At 45.4% G+C, this 12,468-nt stretch overlaps 1 protein-coding gene across 1 annotated transcript in view; it reads right to left on the bottom strand.

Moving 5' to 3' along the window:
- LOC126482284 (uncharacterized protein ZK1073.1) overlaps window positions 1-8,787 on the bottom strand; it is a 564,828-nt gene extending 556,041 nt beyond the window's left edge. Inside the window, exon 1 of the mRNA XM_050106272.1 lies at window positions 8,608-8,787. Coding sequence (XP_049962229.1) covers window positions 8,608-8,697 — 90 coding nt within the window. The 5' untranslated portion in view covers window positions 8,698-8,787. The remainder of the gene's footprint in view (window positions 1-8,607) is intronic.
- Between the last annotated feature and the right edge of the window lie 3,681 nt (window positions 8,788-12,468).

The raw sequence follows: 12,468 nt of genomic DNA, 5'->3' as shown, positions 1-12,468 counted from the left end.
CAAACGTCGTCGAACTGTTCGTGTAGATGGTTGTTGTCACGTCCCCATATGTTAACTCAGGAATGGAGACGTGGCTGCACGATGCGTTACAGCCATGCGGATAAGATGCCTGTCATCTCGACTGCTAATGATACGAGGCCGTTGGGATCCAGCACGGCGTTCCGTGTCACCCTCCTGAACCCAACGGATCCGTATTCTGCTGACAGTCATTGGATCTCGACCAACGCGAGCACCAATGTCGCGATACTATAAACCGCAATCGCGATAGGCTATGATCCGACCTTTATCAGAGTCGGAAACGTGATGGTACGCATTTCTCCTCCTTACACGAGGCATCACAACAATGTTTCACCAGGCAACGCCAGTCAACTGCTGTTTCTGTATGAGAAATCGGTTGGAAGAAACTCTCCTCACGTCAGCAAGTTGTAGGTGTCGCTACCGGCGCCAACCTTGTGTGAATGCTCTGAAAAGTTAATCATTTGCATATCACAGCATCTTCTTCCTGTCGGTTAAATTTCGCGTCTGTATGACGTCATCTTCGTGGTGTAGCAATTTTAATGGCCGGTAGTGTAGTTACCGAAGGAGCCCTGACAGCTATGTACTGTTTGAACACAGCTGTGGGCTACCTGCATCCCTTCATGCTTGGCGTCTGTCCCGATGGCGGTAGCATGTCCCAGGAGTATAACTGTACGAGTCACAAGGCCAGACTCGCGCTACATTGGTTTGCGGAACACGATGGTGAACTCACGTTGATGCGCTCGCTAACAAATACGCCAAATCTGAACCCGATGGAATACATCTGGGACGCTATAGACCGTCATCTCGATGGCCACAGACCACCGGCTCTAATTACGGGAATTCCGTCACTTGACCGTAGACATCTGGTGCCAAAAACCTCTGGAAATCGACGAAGGATTTGTTGAATCCGTGTCACGCAGAACCTCAGGTGTGCGTTCCAAAGGGGGGCCAACACGCTCTAAAGCTTATGGTCATAATTTTTTGTCTCATCAATGTATCTGCTCTTCTTCCTCATCCCTGGAAGTGTATATCAGCAGTATGGATGCAGATGTAGATCAGCGTGCAACCCCGCAGAAGCGCACTTGCACAGAAAATACGATATTAGTAAATTTATGAAGGTCTCTGCATGGATAGCAATTTAGAATGTATCCCAGGTATTGAATTATACAACGCATGCGTCTTTCAGTAGGTAAAGAGAAAACGCAAAAGAAATTTAACCGACAGGAAGAATATCTTGTGATATGCAAATGATTAACTTTTCAGAGCATTCACACAAGGTTGGCGCCGGTAGGGACTCCTACAACGTGCTGGCATGAGGAGAGTTTCCAATCGATTTCTCATACACAAACAGCAGTTGACAGGCGTTACCTGGTGAAACGTTGTTGTGATGCCTCGTGTAAGGAGGAGATATGCGTACTTTCACGTTTCCACTTTGATAAATGTCGGATTGTAGTCTGTCGCGATTGCGGTTTATCGTATCACTGCATTGCTGCTCGCGTTGTTCGAGATCCAATGACTGTTAACAGAATACGGAATCGGTGGGTTCAGGAGGGTGACACGGAACGCCGTGCTGGACCCCAACGGCCTCGTATCATTAGCAGTCGAGATGACAGGCATCGTATCCGCATGGCTGTAACGCATCGTGCAGCCACGTCTCGATTCATGAGTCAACAGATGGGGACGTTTGCAAGGCAACAACCATGTGCACAAACAGTTCGACGACGTTTGCAGCAGCATGGACTATCAGCTCGGAGACCATGGCTCGGGTCACCCTTGACGGTGCATCACAGACAGGAGCGCCTGCGATGGTGTACTCAACGAACCTGGGTGCACGAATGGCAAAACGTCATATTTTCGGATGAAACCAGGTTCTGTTTGCAGCATCATGGTGGTCACATCCGTGTTTGGCGACATCGCGATGAACGCACATTCGAAACGTGTATTCGTCATCGCCATACTGGCGTATCACCCGGCGTGAAGGGGTGCCATTGGTTACACGTCTCGGTCACCTCTTGTTCGCATTGACGGCACTTTGAACAGTGGACGTTACATTTCAGATGTGTTACGACCCGTGGCTCTACCCTTCATTCGATCCCTGCGAAACCCTAAATTTCAGCTGGATAATACACGACCAAATGTTGCAGGTCCTGTACGGGCCTTTCTGGATACAGAAAATGTTCGACTGCTGCCCTGGCTAGCACAATCTCCAGATCTCTTACCAACTGAAAACGTCTGGTCAGTGGTGGCCGAGCAACTGGCTCGTCACAATACGCCAGTCACTTCTCATGATAAACTGTGGTATCGTGTTGAAGCTGCATGGGCAGCTGTACCTGTACACGCCATGCAAGCTCTGTTTGACTCAATGCCCAGACGTATCAAGGCCGTTATTACGGCCAGAGGTGGTTGTTCTGGGTACTGATTTCTCAGGATCTATGCACCCAAATTGCGTGAAAATGTAATCACATGTCAGTTGTAGTATAATTTATTTGTCCAATGAATACCCGTTGATCATCTGCATTTCTTCTTGATGTAGCGATTTTAATGGCCAGTAGTGTAGTTAAAAGATACAATAAGGACTTCTACTGTTTTCTATATAGCCTACGTAAACGATCGGACAAGCAGGATGGGCAGCACTTTGCGATTGCCTGCTGATGATACTGTGGTGTACCGGACGGTGGCGACTTCGATTGACTGTAGGAAGACACAACATGACTTAAACATAGTTTCTAGTTGGTGTGAGGAATGGCAACTGATTCTAAATGTAGAAATATTTAGCTTACTGCGGAGGAGTAGGAGAAACAAAATGCTCGGCTACAGCATTAATAGTGTCCTGGTTCACACAGTCACGTCGTTTAAATAACTGGGCGCAATGTTGCAAAGGGATATGAAATGGAACGAACGTGTGAGCATTGTGACTGGAAAGAAGAATTGTCGACTTCACTTTATTGGGAGAATCTTAGGAAACTGTAGTTCATCTGTAAAGGAGGCCGCATATCGGGCGCTAGTGCGACCAGTTCTTGATTACTGCTCGGTTGTTTGGGATATGTATCAGGTCGGATTAAAGGAATTCAGAGGCAGGCTGATAGATTTGTTACTAGTAGGTTCGAACAACTTACAAGTGTTATGGAGATGCTTCGGGATCTCAAAAGGAAATTCCTGGAGGGAAGACGACGTTTCGTTCGAGGAACATTGAGGAGAAAATTTACAGAACCGGCGTTTGAAGCTGACTGCAGAACGATTCTACTGCCACCGAAATACATTTCGCTTAAGGACAACGAAGGTAAGATACGAAAAAATAGGGCTTAAACGGAGGCACACGGACGGTCGTTTTTCTCCCTCGCTCTGGTTGCGAGTAGAACAGGAAAGGAAAAAACTAGTGGTACAGGGTACCCTCCTCCATACACCGTGCGGTTGCTTGCGGAGTATGTATGTAAATGTAGAATAACGCTGCTGAATAGTTTGTTGATGAAGAAGAAAAAAGTGTAAAAAATGGACGTCACACAATACAGGAGCAACACACAAATGCATCCTCACGCACAACTCAGAGCGGGAAGCAGAGTCGATTAAAGCCTCTACCGGTAGATAGCGTATCGAACGTCCGGCCTTCGAGGTGCCGCTAACAATGTCACAGCGACGTTGCACAACCACGCATGAGTCAAAGTCAAGACTGTATTAATAGCACAACACGAATGCTCTGAACTGGTCTTACCTGTTTCATGAGAAAGCTGTGGTACGTAGTTAAAGGAAACTGATCTTGTCAACAACATATTCTCAAACGCTTTCTGACTTTAAGATACGCATCACAATAAATGACATCCTTTATGTTAGAAGCAATTAAGAAAGAGACGCACTCCACAGCAAATGGTTCAAATGGCTCTGAGCACTATGGGACTTGACATCTGAGGTCAGCAGTGCCCTAGAACTTAGAACTACTTAAGCCTAACTAACCTAAGGACATCACACACATCCATTCTCGAGGCAGGATTCGAAACTGCGACCGTAGGAGTCGCACGGTTCCGGACTGAAGCGCCTAGAACCGCTCGGCCACCGCGGCCGGCTCTACTCCATAGCACACTCAGGAAGATATACTCTACAAGTGAATCGTCATTTAAATTTATTGCGCAAATTTTCCAACGTCATAAACAAGAGATGGCACGAGGAAGACCATCATAGAGGAATTTAATAACATGATAATCAGATACGTTTAAGGACGTAATTGGGAACATTTGGTTATAGCAAAACACTGTCTGCATTTGCACACACTTCGTATGGGTTCGGGTGAAGTTTTATTGTTTTAAATTGAAGAAAAGTAAGTTTCAATTTAACTTTCGTCGATACCGAGATAATTAGTAACATGGTGGAAAAGGACAAGGGACGGATCAGGTGGTCTCTTCGTTGAAAGAACTACCCCAGTCTGACGTGGTTTATGGAAATCGTAGAGAAACGTACTCGGGATGATAGAATGGATTTACATTCCATTCTCTCAGATACGAGTCCACTGTCTTAATCATCGCCCGGTCTGGCTTCGCTTCACAAAGAGAGAGAGATTTTGCCGAGCTGTCTCAGGCGCTGCAGTCACGGACTGCGCGGCTGGTTCCGGCGGAGGTTCGAGTCCTCCCTCGGGCATGGGTGTGTGTGTGTGTGTGTTTGCCCTTAGGATAATTTAGGTTAAGTAGTGTGTAAGCTTAGGGACTGATGGCCTTAGCAGTTAAGTCCCATAAGATTTCACATAAATTTGAACATTTTTTTGAGAGAGAGGTTTTTGACAGTACCTTTGTTGAATCATTCGATAAAATCACAGCATCTAAGGCTAGTAATACAGCACCTCCGTAGTTTGCACCACGTAAACAGACGTCAACGGCATTACAGATCACTTCAAGTACGCGTTGAGGGTCCGAGGCAGAGGCCTGCTATTCGCACTTTGCACGAATGTCCTACGAGAAATATTGCCCTGAGTGGCACTTTGAGAATCTGTCAGTACGATGGTGCTTTACTGCACAGGAATTTTTCGGAACAAAGATAGAACTACCGTAACATTGGGCTCGTTTCAGAACGAGCGCGGTGTCGCAGTGCTAGTATGGTACGGGAATCGCATTCTGGAAGACGGCTGATCAAGTCTCCGGCGGCCCATCCGGATTAAGGTTTCCAGTGGTTTCCCGATACCTCTTGAGGCAAATGCCGCGTTTTTTTTCTTTTTTCTGCTTCAAATGTCGCCTGGAATATCTATTTTATTGTTGTGTTCATCCCAAGTTCACCAGAAACTCCTTTATCGAGTTACAATGCGAAGTGTGAAAAAGGTGTCCCCGTAAACCATTCACAGCGGGTAAAAAATTGTCTAGGTTACAGCCAATGTTGCAGCACGTAATTTTAACGACGGCGTAACTTACATTATGTAAAATTATGGAAGTACTCGAAACTGGGACCGGACAAGCCTGTTACAACTACTGCACAAAAGCGGACGAAAAGCTTATCGAGTGAGCAGAACAGTGGATGAAAAAGCTTCCAAAGAGGCCCACATGACCATCTTGGTCACGAAGAGGCTGGAGGAGGGCGTCGATTTGGGTCGGGAAGGACTGTTGTATGGTCCAGGGATAGCTGACTAGAGGTATGTTCAACTTCTCAAAATGTAATCCAAAACTTCCTGGCAGATTAAAACTGTGTGCCGGACCGAGACTCGAACTCGGGAACCTTTGGCTTTCGCAGGCAAGTGCTCTACCACTTGCTCTACCACTAGAGCACTTGCCCACGAAAGGCAAAGGTTCCCGAGTTCGAGTCTCGGTCCGGCACACAGTTTTAATCTGCCAGGAAGTGTCATATCAGCGCACACTCCGCTGCAGAGTGAAAATCTCATTCTGTAATCCAAAAGTTCAAAAGCGTTTTTCTCCTAACCATATTTTTCAAATTGACGGAAAACATAGCTTGAGAACGGTACATAAGATTTTGATCAGAATTTGACGCCGGCATTCTAAATTCAATTCTCTTTAAGCGTACGAAGCCGTTTTGCTGTATCTTAAATAGTCTATGTTCGGTGCACTCTTTTGTCTCGATTTTTTGGGTGAAGAAAATGAGATTTTTTGCAACACTTCATCTTTTGTTATAACTTAATATTTTCCAACTATCCTACGTATGCTGACAGAAAATATGTTGAATATGATTCATGCAAAATTATTTTGTATCAGGTCCAATAAGAGGGCGTCGGGAATTCTCGCCGATGATCAGTGTTCCGGCCGTAAGGGATCCTTCCACCTGGTGCAGCGGTTACAGCGAGAGTCCGGTATGGACAATAATATGGTTTCTTGAAGTCAAAAGAGTAAGGAATAATACTACATCATCAGATTTAGCATTACTTTCCGTTTTACTTGGAAAAAAAATCACGAAATTCACTATTTTTCATGGGTTCAAAAAGGATTATTCAAAGAAGACTACCGCCTTAAGCCAAACTCGAATGTTTTATGACAGTGAATAATGAGCATTTAGGTAGAAACCACGTAAGACAGAACAAACCACATGAATTACAAAGTGAATAACGCGATTTTCAGACTTGGATTCACTACAAAAAAAAGCTCCTGAAGACGTATTCATAAGGAAAAGGACGGTTGAAAATATATTATTTTCTGCATCATTCTTGAGATCGTTCGCGTGTTTTCCATGTAACCGGCTTTGCTGAATACATGGCGCAGTCCCGAAGAGCATCGACAGACACGATTCGTAGCTGTTCAGGGACTCAGTCCTGCTAGTTGCAATAACGTCTCCAATGGAAGATTAAGCCTTACTGTTTTTTCTACACATATTAAACAGATCTGTTGGGGTTATCTTCCGAGTAATGCGATCGTTGTGGTGCGAGATTTCCTCTCATTTCTACTCGTGTATTCTTGGGATTGAAGAGTTCCTAGATAAACAGAACGCAGCATGTCATTCTCAATGGAGAGAAGTCTTCCGAAGTAATAGTGATTTCAGGTGTGCCGCAGGGGAGTGTCATAGGACCGTTGCTATTCACAGTATACATAAATGACCTTGTGGATGACATCGGAAGTTCACTGAGGCTTTTTGAGGATGATTCTGTGGTATGTCGAGAGGTTGTAACAATGGAAAATTGTACTGAAATGCAGGAGGATCTGCAGCGAATTGACGCATGGCGCAGGAAATGGCAGTTGAATCTCAATGTAGACAAGTGTAATGTGCGGCGAGTACATAGAAAGATAGATCCCTTATCATTTAGCTACAAAATAGCAGGTCAGCAACTGGAAGCAGCTAATTCCATAAATTATCTGGGAGTACGCATTAGGAGTGATTTAAAATGGAATGATCATATAAAATTGATCGTCGGTAAAGCAGATGCCAGACTGAGATTCATTGGAAGAATCCTAAGGAAATGCAATCCGAAAACAAAGGAAGTAGGTTACAAAATGGCTCAAATGGCTCTGAGCACTATGGGACTCAACTGCTGAGGTCATTAGTCCCCTAGAACTTAGAACTAGTTAAACCTAACTAACCTAAGGACATCACAAACATCCATGCCCGAGGCAGGATTCGAACCTGCGACCGTAGCGGTCTTGCGGTTCCAGACTGCAGCGCCTTTAACCGCACGGCCACTTCGGCCGGCGAAGTAGGTTACAGTACGCTTGTTCGCCCACTGCTTGAATACTGCTCAGCAGTGTGGGATCCGTACCAGATAGGGCTGATAGAAGAGATAGAGAAGATCCAACGGAGAACAGCGCGCTTCGTTACAGGATCATTTCGTAATCACGAAAGCGTTACGGAGATGATAGATAAACTCCAGTGGAAGAATCTGCAGGAGAACTCAAGTGGAAGAATCTGCAGCAGAGACGCTCAGTAGCTCGGTACGGGCTTTTGTTAAAGTTTCGAGAACATACCTTCACCGAAGATTCAAGCAGTATATTGCTTCCTCCTACGTATATCTCGCGAAGAGACCACGAGGATAAAATCAGAGAGATTAGAGCTGACACAGAAGCATACCGACAATCTTTCTTTCCACGAACAATACGAGACTGGAATAGAAGGGAGAACCGATAGAGGTACTCAAGGTACCCTCCGCCACACACCGTCAGGTGGCTTGCGGAGTATGGATGTAGATGTAGATGACTGGGAAACTCGTTGAATCCTCGCACTCTTTTATGGGAAGTCGACGAGGGAGGAACTGGTTGGCACTTTTTTCGACTAATGACCCGACAAGATTTGATCAGCAAACTTGCGAACAGGCTCAGCACTGGTACATTTAATATATCTGAGGATTACACTTCTAAAACTGAAAAAAAAGGCTTATTAGGAGACACACTGATTATTGCTTTTTAGCCGCTACGTCGTCGAATGGGTTGGGAAGAGAATTAGGCACATAATTATCAAATTTCAACTACTATACAGCAGTCTGCGTTCGTAGTTACCGATCAGTGAACAGAGGAGAATGAAGTCGCGTCAGTGCCAGAAGGAGGTATAGAATAGCCAAGTCGCTAAGTGTAAACAGAAATAAGAGAATGTCTCGTTCGAGTACTTCCTCCACTGCAACCACGCTCAGTGGTTTCGGCGGCCTCAGCCGGACTCGGTGAGTGGAAGAGACAGCACTTGGCGTACCTTTTCCTCGGCACAGGCGAGGCTGGGGCGCCGCGCCTGCTGCTGCTGTTCGGTGGGTGGGGTGACGGCTTCGTCTCCGCTGCTGCTCATGGCTTCTGTCGGGACGCAGACCTAGGGAGGGAACACGTAGCTCGCGTTGCGTTGCGTAGCGTCTAGTCGCCGGCACTGCGTGCACTGGGCGAGCCGCGGCGGTGGCTGTCCATTAAGGCGGGCGCGCCCCGCGCCAGTGCGCATGCGCGAGCCGCCCCCGACGCGCCGCCTCTGTTTACAGCCGCGGGGCATGCGTAGCAAAATAAACAAAGCCTGGTCGCGGGCGTGCTGCCCGCCTGTCACCCGGCGCTGCCTCTTTCCGCCGCCGCCCCCCAGCCTCCGCGTAGCAGCCGTGGCGACTGCGGATTCACCACCGAGAAAAATAAACACCCGCAGAGGCGGCGTTGTGCCGCACTTGCAACAGAGTGCGCGTCCACTCGCATGTGGACTGTGGCCAGGGACATGGAAATTTACACCGCCAGACAAAAAGAAAAAAAAAAAAAGGTGAAGCAGCCAGAAGGAGAGGAGAAAACAAAATGAAACTTCAATGTTCCAGAGACATATCAGCTCCATACTTAACAATCGTATACAACCGTTCACTCGACGAAAGATCCATACCCAAAGACTGGAAAGTTGCACAGGTCACACCAATATTCAAGAAAGGTAGTAGGAGTAATCCACTAAATTACAGTCCCATATCGTTAACGTCGATATGCAGCAGGATTTTAGAACATGTATTGTGTTCGAACATTATGTATTAACTCGAAGAAAACGGCCTATTGACACACAGTCAACATGGATTTAGAAAACATCGTTCCTGTGAAACACAACTGGCTCTTTATTCACATGAAGTGCTGAGTGCTATTGACAAGGGATTTCAGATCGATTCCGTATTTCTGGATTTCCGGAAGGCTTTTGACACTGCACCACACAAGCGGCTCGTAGTGAAATTCCGTGCTTATGGAATATCGTCTCAGTTTTGTGACTGGATCTGTGATTTCCTGGCAGAGAGGTCACAGTTCGCTGTAATTGACGGAAAGTCATCGAGTAAAACAGAAGTGATTTCTGGCGTTCCCCAAGGTAGTGTTATAGGCCGTTTGCTGTTCCTTATCTATATAAACGATTTGGGAGACAATCTGAGCAGCCGTCTTCGGTTGTTTGCAGATGACGCTCTCGTTTATCGACTAATTAAATCACCAGAAGATCAAAACAAACTGCAAAACGATTTAGAAGAAATATCGGAATAGTGCGAAAAGTGGCAGTCGACCTTAAATAACGAAAAGTGTGAGTTCGTCCACATGAGTACTAAAAGGAACGCGTTAAACTTCGGTTATACGATAAATCAGTCTAATCTAAAAGCTGTAAATCCAACTAAATACCTAGGTATTACAATTACGAACAATTTAAATTGAAAGGAACACACAGATATTGTTGTGCAGAAGGCTAACCAAAGACTGCATTTTATTGGCAGGACACTTGAAAATGTAACAGATCTACTACGGAGATTGCCTACACTACGCTTGTCCGTCCACTTTTAGAATACTGTTGCGCGGTGTGGGTTCCTTACCAGATAGGGCTGACTGAGTACATCGAAAAAGTTCAAAGAAAGGCAGCACGTTTTTTATTATCGCGAAATATGGGAGAGAGTGTCACAGAAATGATACAGGATTTGGGATGGACATCATTAAAAGAAAGGCGTTTTTCGTTGCGGCGGAATCTTCTCACGAAATTCCAATCACCAGCTTTCTCCTCCGAATGCGAAAATATTTTGTTGACTTCGACTAAAAAAGGGACGAAGGCTTCCCGTGCGCTATACGAGGTTGGAATAATAGAGAACTGTGAAGGTGGTTCGATGAAATTGCAGAGTATCCATGTAGATGTAGATGTAGATGTAGATGTAAATGTCAACTTTGTCTACGATAATGAATACAGATCGAATGAACGGATTAAAATTTGTGCCAAGGCAAGGATTCGAACCCAGATCTGCTGCACTCTCGGCAGATACGCTGCACACTGCATCACCGTGGCACTGCGGCTACAACAGCTGCGCAGACTGCTCTAATACATCTCCATCTCCCTCCCTAATAGAAACTTCAGTTCACACATCATCCCGTCTTGATGTTCCCTTCTCAACTCGTATCAGTACTGAATATGCTCTCCAACACTGGAATAGCACCTTAACATTGCACTAAATTGGGATAATCCTTTCTGTACTTCACGTGTTGAGAGGATATGTGATGATTGTCTGAGTAGTGGCGTTGTTTTGCCACGGGTTTCGCTGGGTTTCGTACCCTTGGAAGGTCTCTGTTGGATTCCTTTCACGTTAATTTCTTAAATCTGTTGTTATTTACGGCATAAATTCCACTTCTATATTTACTGTGGTGTTTCTGACTCTATTGGGAGGAGACTGAGCAGTGGAACGTGTTACTTTTACACATAAACAAGAACGATCTGTCACACCACTACACTTTAAAACACAGTTTATATGTAATTCATGTTACACAGTCTCATATGGAACCTACATGCGCTTTCTTTTATATAGTGTATATGATAAGATACTGTCATCCCCCTTCCCTTCTCTGTGAAAGAATGAATGAGCAAATGTATTTCTTGTTGCATGCTTGATGGTAGCAGACAAGCCTGTCTGCTAGAGAACAGTAGGACCAACGTCGGAACAGGTAGCTACGCTTTCTAAAACCAAAGAGGTTCCTATTCTTGGTAGGGTCCTGTCCATCCCTTGTCATGGTGGTATAGGAAGCTGCCTGTCTGGTCACTTCCGACTGTATCTGTGAGGCACTCTCGGTAGGGGCCCACGCCAGTCTGTCCACGGCGAGCGTCTGAAGTGGTAAGATCTCTGGCTAAGCGCATCTCTGCTAAGTCCGTAGGACAATGGATTTCTTAAGTTCAGCCTAACTGAAAATTTAATCACCTTTATTTCAGGTTTAGATCTAAAATATCTAATGTTATTTTAAATTGCAATGCAGTGTAATCCGAGTGTGAAGTTCAGAATATCTTCCACTAGTTGCTTTGCCACTACTTTGTGAGCAAAGTGGAACCACGTGTTGATGATCTATAACTCTAACTAAGATCATCAATCTTAACTGCAAATGTGCGTGAGATTATAACGTCTCGTCTTCACAATATTTTTCAATATAGCAAATTTTCTTTATGTTCAACCCACGTGGGGTACTTTGTGAGACCAGTACCACTGTAAGGTGTCAGGCAAATCCAACACCTTCCATGAAAACCCTGACATGATAAGCAAATCCAGCAGCATGTCACATAGCTCTGAATAAATCATGACATTAAATTAACCAAAGTAATACGAGTACCGAGTGAGCAAATTGACTACCACAGACTAACACAAGAATGCCTAAATGCATGTCATACCTTCCCACCGTGAGACAGACGCAGTTCCGAGGGGAGAAACGAGAACAGAAGCTGAGAGCAGAACCGCGTCAAACTGGAAGGCCCTACGATAAGGGACGGACACCCATGTCGCCAGCTAACCGCTAGGACCACCCCCCAGCCCATGTTAAAAGCTAGAGCCCTCCAGAAGAACAGTATAGATCTTACGAAATCACTAAAAGGACCACACCAGCTGCAAGTTTTAGCGTGAGACTTTTTCGCATCTCTGTTACGTTGCAAACTTTAAAAACATTGCCCCACCACGAAAAGTATAACGTTTCTCATTGGATGGACAGAATTTTTGTAGGCGGAGCTTAAGGTTAACATTGAGACCCTGATTGGTCAGATGAAAACACAGCCAGATAGTTTTTTAAACCAACTTCGGTAAATTGTAGTAAGGAGAAGTTAGGGGAGAGTTGCTCC

This window comes from Schistocerca serialis, chromosome 5, assembly GCF_023864345.2.
Source record: "Schistocerca serialis cubense isolate TAMUIC-IGC-003099 chromosome 5, iqSchSeri2.2, whole genome shotgun sequence".
Taxonomy (NCBI): domain Eukaryota; kingdom Metazoa; phylum Arthropoda; class Insecta; order Orthoptera; family Acrididae; genus Schistocerca; species Schistocerca serialis.
This window is presented reverse-complemented; position numbering and strand designations above follow the sequence as displayed.